General features: G+C 38.6%; 1 protein-coding gene across 3 annotated transcripts in view; it reads right to left on the reverse strand.

The window, feature by feature from the left end:
• Positions 1-25,924, reverse strand: part of furin (furin, paired basic amino acid cleaving enzyme) — a 134,450-nt gene that overhangs the window by 102,256 nt on the left and 6,270 nt on the right. For 2 of the 3 annotated variants that reach the window (XM_005802242.2, XM_023348700.1), the window contains exon 2: positions 18,603-18,882. In XM_005802242.2, the coding sequence (XP_005802299.1) occupies positions 18,603-18,779 (177 nt within the window). In that variant the 5' untranslated portion in view covers positions 18,780-18,882. Of the gene's footprint in view, positions 1-18,602; positions 18,883-25,924 lie in introns of those variants that run through there. The other variant, XM_023348705.1, reaches the window with a different exon arrangement.

Here is a 25,924-nt window from a genome sequence, read left to right on the forward strand (position 1 = left end):
TCATCGTCCACCATCTTCCTTTCCACCGCCAGCGTTCATCGCACCGCCTTCCCACTGGTTCCCCGCTTTGGCTCAAATCCGCATGGCCGCTGTCAGCCCGCCCGTCAGCACCTCCCATCGGACTTCCCACGCCACGCCCGCCTCGGGCTTCGGGGGTAAGACGTAGCCTTCACGTGCCTCATTCACTCTTTACAACGCGACAAAACGTAGGAACTTTATTAGTTTATCCCCTTCCTGAACTCGCAGGCCCTACTCGCATGCGCCTTTCAGGCTGCGTTCCAAACTTCATCATTCTTACATCAGTTAGTTACATTGGGGGCTTCCGTACTTCCCATGCATGTGTTCTCGCTCTTTTTCGCAGTTAAAACTGCTTATCTGATGTTTTCATGTCGTGGCCTTTTTCTCCAAGCCGCCTTTAAACGCATCATGAGTGCTGAGACGCTCGCGCTGGGTTACCCAGAGGGCAGCGAAGGAGAGCGCAGGCGCGTTAGAACCTCGGCAACAATCAGCAAACGCAAAGAACCGTGCAAATGTTTCCCCAAACCAACCGACTGAGGCGAATAGGGCCGTTTGATACAGGCAATCATAGCTAAAAGTTCACTCTCATAATACAGATAGCTAAAAGGCGACTCTAGCACTTCAGTTAGCTAAAAGGCGACTCTAGTAATTCAGTTAGCTAAAAGGCGACTCTAGTAATTCAGTTAGCTAAAAGGTGACTCTAGTAATTCAGTTAGCTAAAAGGTGACTCTAGTAATTCAGTTAGCTAAAAGGTGTCTCTAGTAATTCAGTTAGCTAAAAAGTGACTCTAGTAATTCAGTTAGCTAAAAAGTGACTCTAGTAATTCAGTTAGCTAAAAAGTGACTCTAGTAATTCAGTTAGCTAAAAAGGTGACTCTAGTAATTCAGTTAGCTAAAAGGTGACTCTAGTAATTCAGTTAGCTAAAAGGTGATTCTAGTAATTCAGTTAGCTAAAAGGTGATTCTAGTAATTCAGTTAGCTAAAAGGTGATTCTAGTAATTCAGTTAGCTAAAAGTCGTCTCTAGTAATTCAGTTAGCTAAAAGTCGTCTCTAGTAATACAGATAGCTGAAAGTCGTCTCTAGTAATAGATAGCTGAAAGTCGTCTCTAGTAATACAGATGGCTAAGAGTTGACTCCAGTAATACCTTAAGCTCGTTGACAAGTAGCCTGCAGGCTACCGATGTTGTGGTACATGTTCAGCCTCGTAGATTCATTTCGCCCTACCCGTTAAATTTTATCCTGAGCCAGGGCGGTTCTCCGCTAATAAGCAAGCTGTCCCATTTTCTCATATTTCAAGCTCATGTCCCGTCCAGTGCTTTTACGCTTCATCTCTCATCTGAAATCTGCATACCATTGTTCTCAGATTATCCTGCCACTTCCTGGTTCACTCAGCTTGTCCTCTAGCTCACTCAGGTTCCAGGCTCAGATGCGTTCGTTCCATCTCGCTTCTGAACTAATCATCACAAAGCACCCTCCGGTTTCCCTTACGGATTCGTTAACACAGCCATCAGCACTTACAAGCCGCCCTGAAGCCACGGCTTTTTATAAAGGAACCAAACCCCCTCATCATCGCCTGGGTCCAAGTCAAGTAGTCGCACGGCACTTTTCAACTAGCCAGCCAAATCAGTCAATCAAATTCCTATCGTGTAGCATGTCGTAAATGGATTAACATAACTGCGCTTTAAGAGCTCAGGAAATCGTCCGATTCACATTTACCTTGATTGGTTCCTTGTACTCTCAAGCTGCATCAGCCGTTGTTGTAAGAGCTCACGTTCAGCGTTATGAAGTTATCGTTAGAGGCCGTTCAGAGCTGTTTGTTCAAGAGACCGGGAGCGGGTCAACGAATAAAAGTAAGTTTTCTCCGCGTTCAAGCAGGATTCGTATATCCGAGCAACTTAAATTCAGGTATGACAATCTAAAGAGTTATCATCACGATAACGTTATTGCGGTTTATTTGTCGTCTCGCTGCCATCTGCTGGTACAAAAAAAAAAAAAAAAAAAAAAATTAACTCCATAGCGAGTGAAAATAATAGCTTCATTTGTCTCATCTCCTGTATTTCTCGTAGACCACTCTCAGCTCTATTTAATAAATTTCGAACCAGAAATCTCTCCTCTCATCCCTTACCGGATGCTCGTGGCTGCTGTAGTATTTAAAGATCTCACTCAACAAAGCTTTTAGCAGCAAGGTGTCTTCAGCGCAAGTGCTTTTATATCATAACAGCTCAAGAACCAAAGTCATGCATAGGGAAGCAACAAACAAAATATGATATCAAGTCAAGTTCCGTCATTAACTTTGTAATTGAGCATGTTTCCAATACATTCTAAACAGGCGGGTTTTAGTCGAGATTAATCAAAGTCGTGTTTCAGCTGTTTTAGGGTCTCCCGGGAGTTGCTCCAATCCGCGGGGTTTAGATGCTGAATGCTCCTTCTCTTTCTGGCCTGGTCCCAGGGTCGTAGAGCGGCTCAAACCGAAAGACCTCATGAGCCTGGGACGTTGATGCTTTACGGCAGATCCTCATTGTTTCGTGGTGCCAAGTCGTTCAGTGATTTGCAAACTAACAACGGTATTTCAAAGTCAATTCTTTGGGCAACAGGGAGCCAGTGTCGGGATCTTAAAACTGGCGTTTCGTGCTCCATCTTCCTGGTTTTTAGCGAGAACGCGATCAGTAGCATTTCTGACCAGCTGCAGCGTTCGATTGATTTGTCGGAAAGACCCGCAAAGTCGCGTGGCAGTAACCAATGTAACTGAAGATAAACACATGGATGATGATCTAGATCTGGCGAGTCGTTGTTCTTTATTCCAATAAGTGCGAAAACGTTTTTTACATAATTTATATATGGGCATATATATAAAAATCCCCAGTTCATCTTCAGCATTCTTTTCACGTAATGAGTATCTCTCCTCCGTGTTCGCAGCTACCCTCAGTGCCAGACGAGCACTGCACGATCCACTGGTGGTGGTTGGTCAACCTCAGGCAAAAGTGCACACTCTTATGCAGCAATCGTGATGCATGTCCTTCCCCTCATCGTCCTTCACACTTTTATTTTCAGGTTCATTCTAGAATGATCTTGTCTTTCGCCCGTTTCCTCTAACGTCACCCTCCGAGTCTGATCCTAGCATCAGCATCCCACCCACAGTAGCAGGCAGTTATTTTCTCACTCTAGTCTATTCATTCTCCCATCCTCTTTTGCTATCTCACAGCTAGCTTCCTTCCACCAGCTTACATATCTTTTCATAGCATCCACTTTACCTTTGTTCACCTTCATCTACCATCTTCTCGTCTCTTACCTCTATCTCTGCAATCATCTTCTAATTACTCCTCGAGACATAGCCCGTAAGCCCCTAGTTAGCCTAGCTCCTCCTGCCTCTAATTCTGAGCTTCGGCCCTGGCCTCAGCTCTTTTTGGGGGGATTTCATTCTCTATCAGTAATATCACTCCATAGTATCATTATTTCACCTCTACTGGCCTTCACCCATCAGCATTCCACCTTCTCTTGCCCCGCTGTGTCCCCGCTCACCCATAGTGATCACTCTTCTCCCAGCGGCACTCCTCCCTATGCCTCGAACCATTCCCAGCTGTCCTTCAGCCATCTGCCTCTCTCCTATAATGCCTCGCTGCGCTTCCAGCTTGCTTCTTTTTCTAACCAGCTGCCCCTCATCCCTTGTCCTGTTCCTTCCTCTGCTGGTCCCTTCCATGTCTTCGTTACCTCCTAAGCCCTGCCGCTACCAGCTGTCTTCTTTTTCTAGCCAGCTGCCCCGTATCCTTTTCCCCGCTCCATCTCCTCTATTCAATGCGTCCCTTTATCTTAAGCCCTGCTCCCTCTATCCTACACCCCTCTTTAGTTAATGCTGGCGTTTTTCAACCAGCATCCCCTGTCTTATGCCCTGCTCCCCTCATCCTACACCCCTCTTTAGTTAATGCTGGCGTTTTTCAACCAGCATCCCCTGTCTTATGCCCTGTTCCCCTCATCCTACACCCTCCTTTAGTTAATGCTGGCGTTTTTCAACCAGCATCCCCTGTCTTATGCCCTGCTCCCCTCATCCTACACCCTCCTTTAGTTAATGCTGGCGTTTTTCAACCAGCATCCCCTGTCTTATGCCCTGCTCCCCTCATCCTACACCCTCCTTTAGTTAATGCTGGCGTTTTTCAACCAGCATCCCCTGTCTTATGCCCTGCTCCCCTCATCCTACAACCCTCTTTAGTTAATGCTGGCGTTTTTTAAACCAGCATCCCCTCTTCTAAGCCCTGCTTCTATCCCTTCATTCTCACCCCACGCATTCCCCGCCGGCTTTCCTATCATCATGCCCTGCCGTGTCCTCTGCCAACTATCGCCAGCCCACGTCCATCCCACTAGTCCCGCAGCATTTCCAGCCGGCTCATCCTCCAGCATCCCCATGCCCTGCGTTCTGCTACCCCATGCCCCGTTGTGTCCTCAGCCGGCCGTCACCTCCCAACATCCCTTCCTCCCTTGTCCTGCCGTATCCCCAGCCGGCTCTCACACCACGTCCCTATGCCCTGTGTTTTGTGTATTCTACCGCCTCTTGCCCTGCAGCATTCCCAGCTGGTCTTCACTTCCCGTCCTACTCTCCCTCTCCTTTAACTGTCATGTCACGTCCTTTACGTTATTAACTCGGTAGCCAAAGTCAGCGCAACTTCTTTCCCCCTTTTTACTTTCTGCCTTATATTCACGGCCTCGGCCCCGGCCTCGGCCTCTTCTTGGGGGATGACGTTCCTAACAACATCGGGGATGCTCATCTGAAGCCTATCGCTAACGCTGCGATAACCGTTATCCCCAGCCGGGGCCCGAGCGCCAAAGACTTTAAATTCTGTTTGTCAATAAACTCTTCTAATTGTCTTCTCATCTCCGTCTGAGTCTCTCCAGATTGAAATGAAGCCTAGGCGCAAATTCAAACTGGAAGACTCTTTTATCCCCACCGGGACCCGTTAATTGAAGCGACCTGCCCACAATCGTCGACCTATCAACGCCGGACCAAGCCACGTCACGTCCAATCACCGACCAAGTCCCAGCTGATAAGGACCTTCATTCATGGCGTCCTTCGCTCTCCAGCCGAGCTCAACCCACCACCACCCCTTCTCCTCCATTCGCCCGGTCCTGAGGCCCGCACCCTTCTTCAACCTCCACCACCAGTGCCGGGCCCCGGGGGATGACGTTCCTAACAACATCGGGGATGCTCATCTGAAGCCTATCGCTAACGCTGCGATAACCGTTATCCCCAGCCGGGGCCCGAGCGCCAAAGACTTTAAATTCTGTTTGTCAATAAACTCTTCTAATTGTCTTCTCATCTCCGTCTGAGTCTCTCCAGATTGAAATATTTTTACATCCTCCATTTTCTTTTCCCATCATTAACCAGAAATGAAAAGTACTAAAATCAAATTCCATGCTACTTAGTCATTCTTCTGACAGCATAATGATGCTATAATAATAATAATAATAATAATAATAATAATAATAAACAACTCTTCTGAATGAAATCCAAACATAAATCATAACCTCTGCTTATATTATTCAACAGGATTTCAATCCATAGCACTCTTTTGGAGGAATGAACCCTCGGTGATAAATGAATTACATTTTCTTAGATATTAAATTATGTATGAAAAGCTGACTATGTATTTCAAGAAATCGTAATAAATCAAGGGCTCTGACGGAAAACAAATTGTGTTTGCAATTTTAACAACAAATAGTAAAACATATCTTGAGATGTGAGAAATTCATGCTAGTTGACAGAATGTGGGCTTTTCACATAAAAAAACCCACCAAAAGTAATAACTTGCAAATATCCTCAGTCAATGTCCAATTATATAGCATTTGTGCATTTTCACATTTTCAGTGAGGAGTAGAGGGGCTCTGGCAGCAGAATGCAATATTGGTTGAGCACTGATCTGATCTCTGCCTCCCATCTGTGGGTAACAATTCCCACTCATCTACAACTTGGCTGCGTTATTGCTAATTCTTATTTCATTTAAACCCTCCTTGATGCCCACACTTATTGCATCTCTAATAAAGAATTCTCACAGCAAGGACTAGAATGGTTCCTGTGAAAAAGGGAAAACACACAGAGAAAATGTCTTTTGACCCCACCATGTTATTAATAGAAAAAAAAAACCCATAGCTGAGCAGGACTTCAGGAATGTGAAAAAAGAGATTTCTCATGTTAAATTCAAAATACATTGGAAATGATGGTGGTGCGATAGGTAAGAAACTCGTTTGGCTTTCCTGCTTGAGCCGTCCTCTTAACATGCGGACGTTGTGGAGAGCCCAAGGCTTTCTCAAGGCCTGTGCATTTTTACCCTGAAGGCAGGAAAATGGCTGAGGTTTATTCTCTGCATTATAAGACCTGAAAGGATCTGAAAGGGTTTCTATCAGACATTAAATATGATTAGTATTTAATTTAAATTTAATTAACAAACATGCCGATTCACCTCAAAAGGCATTGTGGCTATCTGAATTTGAGTCAGTAATTATATAATCAGTAAATATTAACATTAGCTAACATTAAACACTATTTACCTTTGATTGTTTTATTGGAATGCAGCTCAAATATTACCTTGAGAAGTCACAATCATTTCAGTTTTGCTAAGTGTCAGGAGTAGATGCAGCAGTGATAACAGTGGTGTTAACATTTACTGTCAGTGGCAGCAATAAATGTAACTATGATAGCACTAAGAGCTCCAATTTGTTGAAATTTGGCAAAAGTGTATCTTCATTTTCATTTTATTAATGCCCCCCAGACCATTTTGTACTGATTACTGCAAAAACCAGATGATTTGGGCTACTCTCACTTTCATTTCGTGCACTGATTTGCAATGATATAAAATTTACTTTTGCACAACTCTGAAGTGTGACAACAAAAGGATGTCACAAGCATGATTCAGATGCAGTACTTTCAGTATTTCACCGAGATACTGTTAATGGAGACAGCTTGGAGTGGGGAAATTGAAAAGCCAAATCCACAACAGCAGCACTTCTGTGATCACACACCATGTAGCCTCTTTTTAAAATGTCATGCTGTCGCTGTCTTTTGTTGACCTGAATGCTGAAATGACCGGTCTCTCAGATATGTTGCTTCTGGGCACAAACAATCCCTGCAGCAGTTAGGGACATGAGCAAATGTGAGGTACAAACTTACCTTTTCTCTACACACATATGGACTATGGACACTTCCTTATATGCACATTTGAAACATGTTATGCACATCATATTTAATTTCAACAATTGAGAATGTTAAAATCCCATTTTCCAGTTTAATCCGCCACTTGTCTCTTTCTTCAAGCAGTGGTTCAGACATTCTATAGAGAAATTAAACATCCTTTCAAGAAGCTTATTATCAGTTCATACTGATTGACTGTAAATGCAAACATATGACTTAATAAGACCCTATGTGTTGTGTAAACAGTAGTCTTGCAGCAAACATTGGAACCCAATTTTGTTTTTATAAAACAACTTACTTAATTGGCAATAATACGCTTTTAGACTTGTTGTAAGTTTTTTTGTTTGTTTTTTTTGAGTAGCAAGTAAATTTCATATACTTAATACATATATTTTTCATAGGGATAACATTTTGGAATAGAACAATCGAGAAATCACAGTAAAAGGGATGCACCGATTTATCAACCAGATAAATGAACTGACCAATGTTCCCTGATCAGCTCTGAATTACTTATAAAATTCAAAACAATGGTTTGATCTACACATACAACCCACAACATGTTTTTTGTTTAAAAAAAACAAAACAGAACTGGTCAAAATAAAAAATCGCTGACTCAGACTAAAAAAGCAAAACAGAAATTTCTATCAGTCAGAAAAAGCTTTGGAAAACTGGTGTAGTTCTGTTTACCATTGAGATATGTGACATGTACCTTTTCATTTTTAAGTGTGCTCCTAAAAAATACTACTTTACCAATGATTGGGCCCACGAGGCTAAAAATAAGGGGTAAGTGTCAAATGTTAAAGGTTTTTAGGTTCTTTTTCTATCCAGGCCTCAAATAAAATACTGTACTTGGTAAATCAGTTAGTACAACAATGTGCAACTGAGCAGCAAACCTTACATAGCATTTACTGTGCGTGAGGGAAAATGCAGGTGTATGCAAGGATAGAAGTTGCTGGTTCATACTCTTTTTAGTTGTTTTTTTTTGCTGACCTGCGAGTTGTTTTCTTCGCTTTTTGATATTGTGTATTCACTCACATACACGCCCAATTCCTGCTGTATTGAAATCAGCACAAAGGAAGTTATCAGAGAGGCTCATCCATCATTACTGATGCCTTTTAAGTGCAGGAATTTTCACAATGTGCTTTTGCATCATATCCTGTGCGCTCTAGATAAAAGCTCCCCTGCACTTCCCTCCCTTGTGCTTCATGCTGAGACAGAGAGTGAGCTCATCTCCAGCAAAAGATCTCCTGCTGGGACGTACATATGTGAACAACAACTGTGGAAAAAGTCTGATCCAAGTTGTCCGCACATTCTTTTGAACGTCTTTGGTGTTCATGAGTTCAAACAGCTTTGTTGTGGTTCCGACTGTGAAGCATGGAGTTGTGAGAACAGAAGGCACCACAAGATGGTGAGACAAAAAACACACCTCCAAACTATGTGGGGTCCAGCCAATCAGAAAAGAAAAAATGTGGAATGATGGATATTATTTTTCTTGCATTGAGATCTTTGTTGTTTTAGCTTTTTATAATAGTTAGAATAAATTAAAACCAACAACTTTGCTTACTTTTTGAAGTTTGTATTGTCTTATCCTGCTGTATTAAAATTGCTACATCTTATTTGCGCTTGGTGTTACCCTGGTGAACAGCATCTCACGTTAAACTATGGTGCAGACCTTGTTCAAAAAAGTCTACAATTGTGTAGGTTCATGCACAGCTCCATTTTGGTAACTCTGGAAACATGGCATATATAGTACACATCAATAAGAAAAAGCAGCAGGATAAACTGTGAATGCATGTCCTTCTTTACAGATACAGTTCAGTGGCATAAATAAAACTAAAGGAAATATTTATTGGAAAAAAGGCTAAATCTATTACATATCTGCCTTATTCTCTGACCTTGTGATGCATCATGAAAAGTCTCTTTACATGTAAAGAAATTGTCTCTTGTACAGCAAGTACAGGTAAAAATCATGAGGGAACATTACATTTTTCATGTTAAATACGATAATATTGTCATATTGATTCCTTCCTCTATTAAGGATTTGTTGGTTTACTTTTCAAAATGAATTCTAACTTCATGTACTAGCCTAATTTATCTGCCTTGTCAAGTCCACTGGACATAGATAAAAATGAAGGTAAGAAATATATTTTAAGACACTACTGATATAAAGCCTAGGCATAAATCCAAACTGGGAGACTCTATCCAGCCTACCTGTACCATCCAATTGCTACGTCTCCACTGCAGCCAACTCACACCCAGTCCTCTCTCTACCTCAGCCAATCATCACTCAAGAATCCCTTTGCAAGGCTCATCATCCATGGATTCCGGTATGGGGTGTAAAATGCACTTTATGTGGTTCTGTTTAGAAATATAAACACTCAACAAGCTTCTTCAGTTATCTCCTTAATATAGTGCTCATTCAGGTGTGCCACATAATAGAGCAGTGTCAACTTCTGAATCAATAATTACTGATGTGCTACGAAGGTGAGGATAATATGACAGAAAAGTGGAGGGCATGACCAAGAAAAATTGCACAATGATGGAAAAAGACGTTATGTGAAAAAGCACGGTTGATTTTGAGGACTGTCATGAGTTAAAACTTTGCTCCATGAAGTGCATTAACATTTCTTCTAGAGCAACCATAACCACTCATTTAGAGGGGTGCTACAACAAGAAGGAGCTGAAATGAAAAGCATGACAAACAGCACAGTGTCGCTCTCGCCACGGATTCTAGACTGCTCTGACAGCAGAGACCTATCTCACAGTTTCTGTCCACTTAGTTGACATAGAGTGGCAAGTAAATCTTGCAGTCCTTCTCGCAGACAGTATAAACATCTCTCTTTTCATGGGCAATTAAGTGTTTCACATTATTTTATTCTTTTCATCTTTTACTTTTCTATTCAACAACCTAATAGGTTCCTTTTTTGTTACATTTTTTAGTTTAATAACGTGAGAAAACCACAATTTTCTGTTTATCAGTCAGTATTTAACACTGACGCTGACAGTTAATGATATGATTCCTTTATGATATCCTGCATAATAGATTATTGCTTAAAACCTAACAAACATGAAAAAGACACTGTAATGTATCCGCTTGTTATTCTGCCTCACAAAGCAGACTGGAGTAGATCATGAGGATTCTTTGCACACGTATAGGTTGAAACAGAAATTATTATGAATTATTATTTTGAATCGAAAATTTATTTTCAATCACATCGTGGCCCCAAAAATCTGAATTCAATCACGAGATAGTAAAAATTCCCAACTATACTAATGTACCTGTCATTTAGGGTTGGACTTTCTGCAGACATTTGAATGTAAAACCATATTTTTGTATCTGAACCCACAAGAGAAATAACACCCCTATTCAGAGAATAGGGGTATTCACAGAAGTTCAAGAAACCATGAATCTGATTATGTCAAGAACACGGAACACAAGGACACTTGTTTTGAAGAAACAGAGAAGGAGGAATTCTTTTGTTCAATCTTTTCCACTTTTCTTCTCTTGTATATTGACAGCTGAAAAAACACTGTCTTGCAGCAAGGTGGTAGGGAAAAAATGTAGGCATAGTTCTGAGTAGATTTCTGTAGTTCAACTGAAGATTGAACTATAAGAAAGAATAAATAACATAATTACAGGTAAATACCTTGAGGTGCAGCTAAAATCTAAGAACATATTTTATTGGTATATTTACACATACTAAATTTTACTATTTTACCAAGAACATTTCTGTCAGTGAAAATGTGCGAGCTAGCCAAGAGACCAGCGTGGTTGAGGAGGAATTATACTGTATTCTTAACTCTGAGCAGATGCAAAGGCCCAATACAACAAACATCCATCCTCAATATACTCACATTCATCCATGGTAAATAATAGCAAGATTAGGAAGGGGAGCAGTTCTACAAAAATCTTCCTGAAAAGAAAAGATTTGAATAAAAGCAGAGAATACACACACACCACTGGTCCCTTATCTCAGAGGCACACAGAGCAGCCTACCATTTTTCCAAACTCCTTATTTATTCTCACTGCTCTTTCCCTGATTGAGAAACCTTTTCAGTGCCTTTCTTCTAAACATCTATTTGCAGAAATTCAGACTTATAACCTAAAGCCATGAGAATAAGAAGCACATATGACTTGGATTTCTTAGGTCAAAACACAAACAATTTTTCGGAATCCTTTAAGTAAGTAATAGTTTCTGTAGCTTTCAGTGGAAACTCCATTTCTATGATACATTTTGGAATGACCTAAACGGCTCATCCGTGCAAGCTTGATATGTTCAACAAAAACGCTTATAAAAATCAAGATGACAATATATTCTTCAGTCATGGACATAATAATAAAGGAAGTACCCGGGTAGATGAATTGCAAAAAGCAAGAAAGGGAAATTAGATTAATGCAAAGCAGGATTATTTCATGGTTTCGATAATTAAAAGACATCAAAAAAGAGTTGAGTTCATGTAAATAATGAATGATTATAAAACTATGTGCAAAGTTTCAGCTTCTCTTAAATGTAGCTGACATGCAATGACAATCTTATATAGGTGTTAAAATAATCTGCATCTCTAATGGGAAGTTACTGTGGTGTTGGGATGTTGAGATGATTTGTATCAGCAAAAAAGTGACACCTTTCCTCTAGCACTGGAGAAAAGCTGCTAGAAATATTATGTTGCCAATTTTTTCCATGGCAATCTAGAGTGATGCTCTGAAGTCTTGAACGCACTGGAATTTATTTTAACCTTAGAACAAATCTAATATGACCAAAAGCATTAGCATTTTACAAGAGAATAAAAACATGATTGGTCAGAAAGAACTTCTTTAAATTAAATTAAATGTAATAGTAGGCATCTTTACAAATAATATACACTCTAATTTTACAGTGATATAGTTAAGACCATTAATATTTAAGCCTCAGGCAGATTAGGCTTTAAAATTATTATTTTCTATCCAAGAGATGCATTTCTGATACAACTATGGAAGAGCTTTGCCTAACCAGGTAACAACAGGTATGGCTGTGGTCCAGCTGATAAGCTTCTTCTTTGTTTTGTGGTGTTTGGTAAAGAACCTGTAAAAGAGAGTGGACCACATTCCGCATCGAGCTGCACAAGTTAAGTGATGTCATAATTTGATATTGCAATATTAATTTTTTCACCTGTGTCAAAAATCCACCAGTATTACCGTAAATTAGACGATATGGCACACCCCTAGTGATAGCAGGTGTTCACTAACAATAGTTTCTGGAAGAGTTCAGACTTCCTGAGTAGAATCATCTAAACTTTTTTGCACTGCACTTTGAGTGCCCAAAAAAATCAAAAGTTCTTTGATGTTTCTAACTCTCCACCTATACAATATTTCATATAGGATAAAAGCCATCCTTATCTTACTTTCTAAAACACCCTGCCAGCATATCTGAGGTTTTCCTTTCCAGCAACCCACATCTCTTCAGTCTTCCCCACCCCTTTCTGCTGGCTCTAAATTTAACATGAGCAAAAGCATACATAAAACATTTAAATATGTAACATTTTATACGTCGTCTTTGTTGTAGTTGCTTTTAAGATTAGGTCTAAGTGATTAAAAAGTAATTTCTTTCAGTTATTATTTACAATTTACACCAACATTGCCCTCTTTAAAAACAGTTTTTTGGAGGAGACTTGTAAAAAAAGGAAAAGAAAAAAACTTGTACTCAAGTTTCACGTCCTTTATTCAACCACTGCAATTGTTCTATTTTTTATTTCTCTATTCAATATGCAAGCCTAAGAACAAAAACAAAGCTTCTGAAGCTCTAAGTGACATTACATGTTATAATCATACTGTTTATCATTTGAGCTGCTGTTTCGTTAGTTGTTCAGTCTGTATGTATGAGGCATATTAGCCTTGAATAAAATAAACAAAAGCAGCTGGCCGGATAAAAGACTTGATGATAATTGGAAGGAAACGATGCAGCGAGAAAAAATAAAATAGGCCATGATCTGTCAATCCAAGAGTATGAACATGAGTATTATTTTTTTAATTAATAACAATAATCACAGCCACTTCGCATAATTACACTATTTCAGCTATTTTAGATAGTGAAAAACAGAGCAAAGTTTTAAGATGCAGTGCTTAAAAAGCAGTTATGATTAACATTAAATTTATTGAAAGTAGCACCTGGTATTTAATGTCAGTGTGATATTTTTTTATGTTAATGGTGAGACCAAATTTAGGATCCAGTTACAGAATTATATCATCTCCACCCTATTTCACTCAAGCTTCATTTTACTTATTACCTAAAGGGTTATAGGCACTAAAACTGAGACCAAGAAGATTCACGATTTGCTTAGAATAAGTCAAACTTCACACTTTGGAGAATAATAATTTGAATAAATGTAAAACTTTCACTTTCTGTTATCTTTTGTGAAGGCAAAAGTAAAACAGGAGAAAAAAAAATAATGAATAAACAGTTACATCTGACAGAATAACCTGCATTACTGTAGCTGTGCTACGGCGTGGGCTATCTTGTGTTACCATTTTTACATTATTCTCTTAGCACCATTATAATGCATTAGCACTTCAGCAAACTCTGTCTCTTGAAATTCATCGCTGCCCCCGGCAAAACTGCACGGCTTTCTTTCAGAGTAGTATTCCCTTTTTTAGCTTCAGAGTCATGTCTGAAACAGAGAACAACAAATTCTGCAGATGGAAACATTGCTAGTCAGTATGCTGCAAAACACTGGATGAGTAATGACGGTTTATATGAGCAAGAGTAGAGTTTGCAAGTTGAAGAGCATGAATCTCTGCACAGGTATCCACTGGAGAGATAATAGCAGTCAGGTCACATGGAAACTGAGAATGCTGTTAAATCCTTGACTGTTACTACATGAGGTGATGCTGATAGAAAGCTGTACTTTATACAACTTAAAATGCTTTTTTCCCCACAGAAAATGGTCTATCAAATGAAGATGCAACTAGTTGTAATCATATCTGATAATTTGGAGTAAAAGCAATTTACAGTTATTCAGCATAATTTTTTGGTAGCTAATTTATATGTTAACTAAATCATATAAAACACCCACAAGGTTGAATAACCTCTTTTCAGATTTGACATTAGTTAAAGTATGTTTATTTGTATTTATTCCCCACAGCTAAGTAAGAATGAGTCTCTTAACACAATTTACAAAAACAAAAAATAACTCACATAGATTCTCTTTAGAAAGCTGATTCTATAGGAAAAAATAAATCTCTTCCCAAAGAACAACCCTCTACATTTGTCTAAAGCTTAATTTTGTCCCACATGTGCTTCTGTCAGCACAAATCAGGATAATGATCCTGTATCCAGAGCTAAAATAGAATAGCTTAAATAAATGTTTGGATCCATATGTTATTATGGCCAAATAAATAAAGAAAAAATTATAAAAAACATCCATGGTAAGTTGATAGTTCAAGAATGGTCAGTTCATGTAGGGTCTTAAAATAATTGCTGTTTATGAATGGTGTTCATCCAGTTTGACTAAGCTTGAACTATTTTCTGGATGTACAATAGAGACATGAATCAAAATAATTGCATCTGTTCTTGCAGCAAAAGGCAGCTCTACAAAATACTGAATACAAATGCAGGGCACTATTTTCAAAGTTTTATGTGTAAAAAAAATAAAATAAAATAAAAAAATCATGCCCATGTTACTTTATCATCCCATTAAACAATTCTGTGCTGTTTCTGTTGTTTTGTCACACAAAATCCCCAAACAGACACAGAAGTCTATGTTTGTAGTGTGACAAAATTCGAAAGGGCTCAAGAGGTATGAATACAAGAAACAGCAGCTATAAATAGAAAGAGACCTGTAGATCAAGATGTTGAGGGGTGAAAAAGAGGCACAGAGATGAAGACATTTAAAAAGACTCTGATAGACGACAACTCCAGTGATTCAGTCAGTCAACGCCCAAAGAGCATGCCCATTCTCATGAAAACAATGATTCTGAGTCAGCTCACCTAGAGCACAACATGACATTTCACTGTAAACTCTGGTCTGTCTTAGAACTCCTACGCAAACACAACAAATTAATGAAAAAAATATTGATCATATTACAAGGAAACTGATATAATGATGTTCTGTGACAACTTGCTAAATGCTCCTGGTCAGTAGGTTGTCTCGATGACATTTAAACCCAATTCCTGGGATTCAATACATTCACACACTAAAAATGATGAAAACATACTTTATGACCCCCGAAATCCATTTGAGGGAAATTAGGCCAAAACATAATGACAATTTCTGTGGAAACAGAGGGATACACTGAGAAAAAACAAAACGATAATTATAAAATGATAATTATAAAATATTACGTATTACATATTTATAGGAACTACTGTGAACAAATAATCAGTGAAACGGTGAGCCCATAATCACATTAGTGATAAAAATCCCATTACCTTCTCATTATACATCAGCCTCTTGTTTCTCCTCAAGTGTCTTTCAGAACAAGCATCAAAGATGATGGGAAAATGAAGAAGCCGTTTCCCCTTTAAGCACGCAGCTCTACAAATCCTCACCTAACTCATGCCCCCATATAACCTTCCAGTATCCAGAGCACAAGAAATGCACACAGTCTAGGGTTAGGGTTAGGGTAGGGTAAGGGATAGGGTAGGGATAAGGTTAGGATTAGGGGTAAGGGTTAGGCCCCTCACTGTTCATCCCAGCATCCACTTAGGAACTAGATACTAAAATTTACTTATTTGGTTTCTCCTGTATAACAAATATTTTAAGATAAGAGCATACAGAAATGAGACATCCAAGTTGAAAGGTCCTTGATGTCTAGCTGGGGTGGAATGAGTAAATTGTTTGTGATTCAGAAACAGCGGATCATCTTAAAAGCATCACTAATTAACCAAGAAGACAAAAATCTAAATGTAATCTCACAGAAAATGGGCAGAAGAGAGGGGCTCAAGATGTTTGTGGTTTGGTTAAAAGAAATAAACAGAAAAATACATTGTTTGTATATAAAGTCTGGAAGGTACTTTTGCAATGTGGGTGAAGAAACTTAAGCATGCCAGATAATCTTATTCAATAAGATTGTAGCATTATTATGATAACCTTTCTTTCACTCTACAGTGAACTTTAATACTAAGCTTTTAAGACTAAAAGAGTACTGTAGGTTGCACTGATCAATTGGAAATAAATTTAAGAATTTAACAGAAAAAAAAATCACTTTTTGTCAAATCTTGGGTAAATACTTTAAGGATTTAAAGTATTTAACACTTAATAGGAGAGGAGCACATTTAACGACTGACACAAATTTATTTATGTCCAATCTGTTATTAGTCACTATGGCAACTGCTTAGAAAGGGATCAGGAGATTAAAACACACAAGAATAACCTTCACATAATAAATAATATAATCTGAGCAAAAATTTATTTTTCAGGACTGTTTGTTGGAAAATCCTCTTTAGCTGAGGTGGGTAGAGGAGGGAATGCTGAATCCGTTCTTATTCTTAAAACGCAGAAGTCTGTTCACTGGTGTATGTAGCACTCAGGCAGCTCCGCAGAGACGCATGCAAATGAACTTAAGTCTCGAGAAGAGCAACAAGGGAGGTGGAAACCAAACAGCAACTTGCTGTCAAGTACTGAGTACAAATATGTGAAGTTTAGCTTTGGGAGCATTTTGATATTCAAGTGAATTTAATAACATGCCACTGAGAGTACCGCTTCTCCCTCAGCATCTTCACCTATCCTGGTAATTGTGTTTATGTTGTGTATTGAAAAACTGTGACACATCAATTTTAATTAATTAGAATCGCCTAAGAAAAACAACAGAAAGAGAGGTTTAAGTGCTCTGAATAAAATTTATCCATGTTTACTGCCAACAAACCTAAAATTCTTCCTTCCAAATCTGAACAACACAATTATCTGTGTCCTTTTTTTGTAAACACAGTCGTGAAGAGTTAGTGAATCAGGTATGCTCCAGTTAAGCTCGCAAGAACAACAAGAGGTTACCCTTCAGCAATGCGCAGAACAATGAGTACGAACGCCTGGAGGTTTTCGTACTAGACTCACTGATGTTCAACTTTTCATGTCCAGCAAACGTAATAACTAAATCACTCATTGTTTAACTTTATGGCTTTATCACAAGTAATACAAGAGAATCTCAATAAATTAGACTATAATGGGAAAATAACTTTAGTGATTTATATAATTTAATCCAGAACATGAAACTTAGAGCACTCATGAAGCCTAAATTTGTTGCACATTTCAAGACATTGTTCATATTTTTTTTATGGATATGGCATTAATTACTGCATCTGTCTGGTGTATGGTGGCAATCAACCTGAGGCTCAGCTGAGGGGTTGCTTTATTAATGACCTTGAGCTGGTCTGCAATGTTGGGTCCGGTGTCTCTTATTGTCCCTCTTGACAATGATCCATAGATTCTGTGGAGTTTAGGCTGATCTGCTTGTCATGAAGGCAGAGTTACACTATGGTGCCTAAATCAGGTAATGGCACTTTTGACAGCGTGGGTAGCTGCCAAAACCCCAATGGAATATGAATCAGCATCTCCATGAAGCATGCTAGCACAGAAAAAGGATGGAGTGTTTTAAAATTTTCTGGTAGGTAATTTTTGACTTGATAACATGCAGTGGATCAACATCAGATGATGACATGGCAACCTAAATCACCAGTGACTGTGGAAACTTTACACTGTATCTGAAATTCTGTGCCTCTCCACTCTTCGTCCAGATTCTGGGAGCTTGATTTCTAAATTAACTTTTTTTTTTAAAAGATCACTGTACAAAAGTAGCAATCATGTTTCTCTTCATCCCTGGTAAGATGCTGTCAAAATGGTTTCCAGTTCAGAAATTGCTGAAAACCAGGACTGCAACAGTGGTAGTCAATGTTTGTGTGTGTTTACTCCTACAGCACTAACTCCAGCTACGATCCATTCCCTTCAAAACATCCCCAAACTCTTGGTTGTGTATCTTTTTTTTTTTTTATCTTTTTATCCTTCCATTCAATTTTCCATTATTGTGTTTGTCTACAGTTCTCTCAGCAGTCAGTGTGCAGGGAATCAATGAAAGTTTGCTGGAAAACTTTTGAATTGTTTTGATGGTGAAGTGCATAAAAAATTTGTATTAAGAGTGCCTTTTTTCATCTTTCGGACATTTAAATTTTTTAAGGGAGAGATCTTTGGGTTTTTGTAGCTGTAAGCCAAAAGGATCCGAATATTTCAACCATATCACTCTGTGTGTAACAATCCCATTAAAATAACAGTTCCACAGTTTGAACTGAATTACTGAAATGAATTATGAATGAATTTCTTCTTAATTGATATGCACCTATGCTGCTGGGTGTGCATATAAGACAGATTACTGCAGACACTTCCACAGAGAGCATTCACTGTCCAACTACCAGGAAAAAAAGTATCTTGTTATGAGCAAAACTTACATTGCCTTGGTTGATGAAACCATGCTCTCTGGCGATGCGGTCTGCCTCCCCAGGGCCCCCATTGATCTGGACAGCCCATGTGTTGGTGAAAATCTCGGCAGCATCAATCCACTTCAACTCAGCTGTCAGAAGGACAAGACCTGTCCACACAATTGGCAGAGCCACCCGGGCATCCATTAAAAGGAGAACTCTTCACAGGGTGGACTGTGTGTTGGTCTCAAGCTGCTTCCCCGGCAGAGTTGGGCTGCTCTACCTTACAGCAGCAAAGTAGAGCAGTGGCCTAGAGATGAGAGGACAGAGCAAGCTATAAACAAAAACATGGCCTTCCAAACTGGGTCAGTCTTGGGCAGTAATATAATCCTGCAGATGACAATCAGACCCAAGCAAAGACTAACTGGGGATCACCCACACATCTTATTATTCACCTTAAGAAGCTTCATGTCCACTGTAAGACTATGAGAAAGAAAGATTTTCATAAATATGCAAAATATTAATATTAGATCAGAACAGAACAGAAAAAGAATCTTATTTTTCTATTTCACTTTACATTCCAGAGACATGAAATGGTAATGTATGATAATCATATACAGTAAGCTGCAGTACAGCAGCAGTGCCAAGCAAAGTCATACTGCTAATGGCAAAAAAATAAAAAAGACAAAGAACTTCCAGGTGAAAATGTATTTAAATATTCACTCAGACACTGTTCTTCACTTTTGAATATTCTGGAATATTGCTTATTAGGTTTGGTAAGGTCACGTTCAACATGTTTTAACCGAACAGTAAAATAAAATGTCAGATTTAAAAAAAGAACCATTATTTGAGCAGAAGTTCAAACAGAAAGATGTTCAGCTTTGACTACTCTGCTGTCATTTGAGTTGCCACTCTCTGAGTCAGATAAAAGAAGCCCTTAAAGAAAGACTTTGGAGTAAGTTGGGGAAATTCCTGTATCTTGTGGATATCTGCAAAACAAATCATGCCAATGATAAAAAATGAGCGGCACTGCAAAACATTCCTAATGCTGTCAAAAAGCATCATTATGCCAGCAAATTTGTCAAGCTGCAGGCTTGCAGCCCTTCCACAACACATTGGCGAAATAGTTATTTATTTTTCACAAACATGCAGGACTGACCTACACCCACAATAACTGATCTCGTCCAGGTGCCTTGTAAATATCCTTGACAGACTGACAGCTACACACTCAGATGAACATCCTGTGCATGAATTTGTTTATTTAAGTATCTCTTGTTAAGTCTGCCTAGACTGAATGCCTGTAAATACGTGTCTCTCTTATAAGCACAATCTTAATTGCCTGGCTGTGAAGGGAGATAAATATTGTCTTCCTCTATGGAAAAAAGCAATATTTGAGACGTTTTAAGCATTTGAGGCACCAAAGTACATATGTCATGCAAAACTGCTAGGATGATTCACATCTGCAGGAAGAAAACCAATTGTATTTACCCATGGACGAACTGTCTCAAATCTGCTACTACTATTACTACTACTACTACTACTACTATTAATAATAATAATAATAAGAAGAAAAAGAATAATAGATTTTATTTCAAAACAATAAATGATTGTAAACAAACACACCTGTGCGAATTAAGAAGAATAAGCTCATCTTAAAAAATAGTTTTCAAATCAGATTAAAGTTTACCAATTGCCAAGAAAGTTGCTACAGCCTTTTTGCAGAGGCAAATATGACCATTCACAAGTTGGCACCAGTTTGTTCAAGCTCAAATAGTTCTCCCCAGGGAGAAGAAAAAAAAAGTTTAACTAATTTATATCTCAGCAGTTTAATTACACTGAGATAGTAACTACACAATCATTTGGGTTTTCCTTGTCTTCCACCATTATGCATCTGTTCGAAAAATCACAGGTTCTTTAGATTGCCTTCTGGCTCCCTGTTTTTCCCTGACTCTTTGTTCTGTACCAAGATGCAGAGAAAAGAGCAGGATATGTGTTTTTTGGTGGGAGAGTGAAATGAAGTAAACACAAATCAATATGCCAAGTTGTGCTTTTTCTCTCTTTTTTTAATTTATGTGCATCAAAGGACCTGCAAAAAACGCAAAATATTTTATTTCATGTTTCAGACATTTAATGTACATATTATTATCATACATTAAATGTAATGTATGATAATTATATACACCATACCCCAAGAGTTCCAAGCACATTTATGATACTAATGGCAAAAGGAAGACAAAGGACCTCTAGATAGAAGTGCACCAATGTATCAAAGCTGTAATTAAATAGTTATTCATGTAGCACTATCGGATAATTTTAGATGTCAGAAATGCTGGTAGCTGAAAAAGAACCGTATACAGTACCCTCCATACGTTTGCCACCCTGGAAATAAAGATCTGTAAAAAGCCTTAAAACAAATAAATTTTGTTAGTTAGAAAATTTGTTAGAAAAATAACACAAGATCATTTACCTAGGACTAATGAGTGGGTGATTAGCCTTTGTCTGTTCTGTTTATTTAATTTTCTAATTTATTCATGTTTTCTCTTTGGGTTTAATTCAAATGTAAAGGACACAATGACTGAAAAGAAAGGGTAATAGAGAAAAAAGAAAAGAAAGGGAGAGTTGTGGGGTAAAAAGGTAAGAGAGAGACAGGAATAGAAGAGGGGAAGAAGAGTAGAGGGAGAATACAATAACACAAGGAATCTGGTTATACACCTAGGAAAGAAAAAATAATGAAACTGAGAAACCACGGAGACAGACATGTATACATATGATAATAACAATGTCACCGTAAAGCACACAGCAATAATTAAAACAAGATGTATTTAGTGGCAATTGAGTACTTGAACACCTTAATTCATACCCGAGTGAACATCATTGTCTGTTTCATACAGCTTAACACCCATCTGCCTTTCTCTCATCTTTCCTGTTTATGAGTGGCGAAGCTCATTATTAACCCAGTGAAATAAGAAGTCACAAATGGTAAATGGCTTGTATTTGTATAGCACTTTATCAATTCCAGTGGACCGCAAAGTGCTTCACCTTTTCATGAACACATTCACACGCTCATAGATAACAAATCTAAAACATTTTAAAAAGTGCTTTGGTTACCTTCATTTAGCATTTATTTAGCAAGAACTATTGGATATAGCAATAATTATGCCACTGGAGAATTTGAAGAAAGCTAGGAAAAAATTCTCCCCTAGAAAAAAACTTAAAATTAAAAGTTAGGGTTTGTACACAACCTACTGGAAAAAAATTCATTTATATTTGAGAGAGAAAAATTGTATTATTTCTGAAAAAAGTTGGTGAGAATTTATGTCAAACAAATGGTAGACCAGACTTTGCTGGGTAACTCTTATGAGCAGTACTGTGCCTTGGTTCAAGGTTTATCAGGTTTCTTTTGAAACAGCTCCTTTTACTTCAACATTGTCACAAAATGCACAAGGACATATCACAGTGAGCAGTGATTTATTCATGTTTCATTTTATCTGGACAAACTTTTATTTTTATTTATTTTTGTCAATATTCATTTTAGATATACATTCACCCAGATGGATATCCATTGGAGGAAACACATCTTAGCTGCATGTATTCAGGATCTCATTTTTCGGCTCAGTAAATTATTTAGTAAGTTTAAGATTTTGCCAAATGGCTCAGCTCTTCCTTAACCTTGACATCTTGAGTAGAGAAATGTTGGTATTACTGCACACAAAGCTACTAGTTGTCTAGCCATCTCTCACTACACCCACAACCAGTCATGAACAAGATAATCAAATGACTCTCCATGAGGAAGAGACTGGCCCCCAACCTGAAGGGAATGGGTCCATCTTTTTCCAGTTAAGAGCTATGGCTTCAGACATAGAGCATCACCACCTCAGACTTACTACTCAAGTAGAACAGCTGAGTGTACATTGAAGGTCAATGCTTCATACAACATCTGCAAAAGAGAAAGAGAAGGGCCCAAAGTTTTAAAACCAGACACCCTCCTTTCCACAAATACGGCTTGAGATGCAGTCCACGAACTGCATCTCACACAGAACCAGAGACAAGGGGCAGCCATGAGAGTGACCATGGTCTCTCTCATGGTCACTCTCATGCCTTTCTCTCATCTTTCCTGTTTAGATGAGTGGCGAAGCTCATTATTAACTCTGCATATACTCCATATACTCATATGGAGTACATGCAGGAATACTCTGTAGTCCTGCAGCAGCATCCACAAAATTAGTTTAAGAGATATGGTGTTAAGGCTTCTTCAAATCCACAAAACACATACAGAACAGTCAACCAAACTGATGACCCTCTCAGCCACTATGACAGGAAAATTCTAGTCAATCTGTCAATGACAATGCTCTACCTCAGTGGTTCTCAAATGGGGGTACGCGTACCCCTGGGGGTACGTGGAGGTACTGCAGGGGGTACGTGAAGCTTTTCAAAATATCTTTAAAAAATCAGTAGGCTCTTCATAATAAGTCTTGGGAAAAATTATTTTGTAAAAAGTTCGATAAAATATAAATGTGTGTTCATGCACTGAATTTTATATTCAGTATTTAGTTTCAATATCCTTTAAAATAAAACGGACCCCCCCACCAAGTTAGTTTGACCCATGGACCCAGGGCACTCGTCAATGACCTGTCGTTATCATGACTACACTGTAACTATGGAGACGTGGCTAAAGCGTAGCAGCAATGCTGCTGAAAGTACAGATAAAGTGAAAAAGAAGGCACTGTACCTCTTTTTTATTCCAAAAATGTTTTGCCCGTGTCAGGGGGTACTTGACTAAAAATATATTTTTAAGGGGGTACATCACTGAAAAAAGTTTGAGAACCACTGCTCTACCTAAATCTGGCAGTCTCCTTTCCAACAGAATTAGAGTAAACTAACAATACTCAGGAGCTCCTGAGTATTGTGATTCTGTGATTACTGGAACACACTCTAGTTGACCTTGCTTAAATATTGGGGCCGCCACTTCACATTACATCCAGTACTGTATACAATAGGTGTGTCAGCCAATGATGCAGCCCAAAAATGTATTTCACTTAGCTCCACCAGACTAGCTGTGGAACCGCACATCTGCTGAGCTTATCATGCAAACTGCTTCTCAGTCCAATGCTCCAAAGAGTGCTATAGGTGGCTTAATGGAGAAATGTAATTGTGATGACATGATGAAAATGATGTCCGAAAGAAAAGCAGCAAAAGAAAGGAAAAGGAGAGACAGAGACCCAATTTCCGTTTGGAATCGGGTCTCTGTCTCTGACTTTGCAAACTTCTTTTGCAAAGTCAAATTTCTTTTAAGTCATGTTTGATAGACTTAAAGCATCTTTACAACAACTGAAAATAACAGGACGTAGTGGTATAAAATGGCACTATGTGTACAGAAAATACATAATATTGACCCTTTAACTACCTAAGGGGTCTCTGCCATACTAATAAACTGCATCCTCCACCATTGCTTTTAGAAAATGTTGAACATATAGTGCATAATTATAAGAATGTTGCCTTACAATAAGGTGAATAATGTCGCTTTATTAAGCTGCCCTTGTTAAATGCTGTAGCTGATCATATAGGATTCTTCTAACAATGAACATACTCTCTTCTCCCATTTTCAAAGACAATTATACCACTTTCCAGAGAATATATGAATCCACAGTGTTCAAAGAGGAGTAAGTCACAGACTGCATCTGTGGGGTTTACAGATACATTTGGAAGTGGGTGTGTAATTTAAGTGCATCAGGAGAGGTGCTGGAAACATAACTAGAGGCTGTCACTCTTCCTCTGGAGTAATTCTTCTGAGCTCATTAGATGGTGTGTTGGAGCCACACAAACAGCGGTCTGCTGACACTGAATAGAGGAAGAAATACATAGATGGAGAGGAAAAGATGAGCATCTCACCCCTCAAACTGCATTGTGGAATATAACGAGCGTATCAAAACAAAATAGCTAAATTCAATCTCTCAAAACACTGTCATGAGAAGAGGCAACAAGAGGCAGCTTGCTCCTACAATATACATCAAAGACCTAAAAATGAGATGAAACTTCAACCTTCAAACCACAGGAGAGCTAAAACGTTTCAAACTGAACTCCAGTGGAAACACAAATCAGTTGCACAACCTCTGTCAGGAACAGTGCAATGCAGGAGTCAATTTGGCTGTAAAAATGCAGGAGTAGAATAAGTGACCTGCTGTATGCTAAATAACTAGAGAGCTTTAAATTAATAATTCAGAGCCCAATGTTTTAAACTGCTGACACACTTGTGAGTGGGAGTTACACTACAGTGATAAGACAAGTGTATAATTTGATTGGAGGACAAGAAGCAACAACTGCTAATTCCAATCAAAACCCTTAATTCATCATAGGCATTTCTCGTTGCTTCTTCGGTTTCAACAGCCAAGGGGGCTGAGGAACACAGTGGAGCTCCTGAATGGCAACAGAGAGAAGGAACGGCTCAGGCATGCACGGCACACAGTTCAGCAATTAGTATTTTGTTAACCTCATTAACCCCAAGGCCATGGTCCCTACAGAGTAAAAATATTCAGATTCAAGTGTTGTCTGAAGCTAGGCTCCACTTTAATTCATTCAAAAAGTTTGGAAAGATTATTGGTTAAATTTTATGTTGTAGTTGTTGTGATCATTTAGAAGTGATCACAACAAATTCAGTGATCCAAGTTACAAAGTTTATATATTCATAATATTCAATAGGTTCCTAATACACAAAATGATATATTCTGAAGAATAACTTACATTTAATAAAAACCAACCTTTCAGTTCTCAACAATTTACAGGGTTACATGAGACCAGTTCAAAGAGAATGTTTCATACAGAGATGCTATGTGATGGCCTTCAACACGATCATAACGATGAGTGCTGACTTGACATTTGTCTACTAGACAGTCATTGACACCCTCCACAAGGAGCATAAACCCCAAAAGGTCATTGCTAAAGAAGTTGGCCGCACAAGAGGAACATGAGAGACACGACCAAGCAATGTAGACAAGCTGAACATTTCTATAAATGCAAGCTGGATTTCCTAAGCACCTCAGCAAAGCGACATGCTGATCACATCCTGCTACATTCAACTGATGCAGCAATTCACGCAAAAAGAGCCCCAACCCAGTATTGAGTAAAAATACTGGCCTGGCACGCACAAAATATTCAGGAGGATAACATTTCTGTTGAAATATCTGTGATTATTGATAATATGTACGTATATTATTATTTTGGGGTTTTCATTACTAATAGGCTGTAATGGTCAAAATAAACAGCAGTAAATGCTTGAAATGTGTGTGAGTATGCATTCAATCTATAAAATTTGTTTCATTTCTTAAGTTGAAATAAATAAATGTTTCATGATAATC

This window comes from Xiphophorus maculatus, chromosome 2 (genome assembly GCF_002775205.1).
Source record: "Xiphophorus maculatus strain JP 163 A chromosome 2, X_maculatus-5.0-male, whole genome shotgun sequence".
Lineage (NCBI taxonomy): Eukaryota > Metazoa > Chordata > Actinopteri > Cyprinodontiformes > Poeciliidae > Xiphophorus > Xiphophorus maculatus.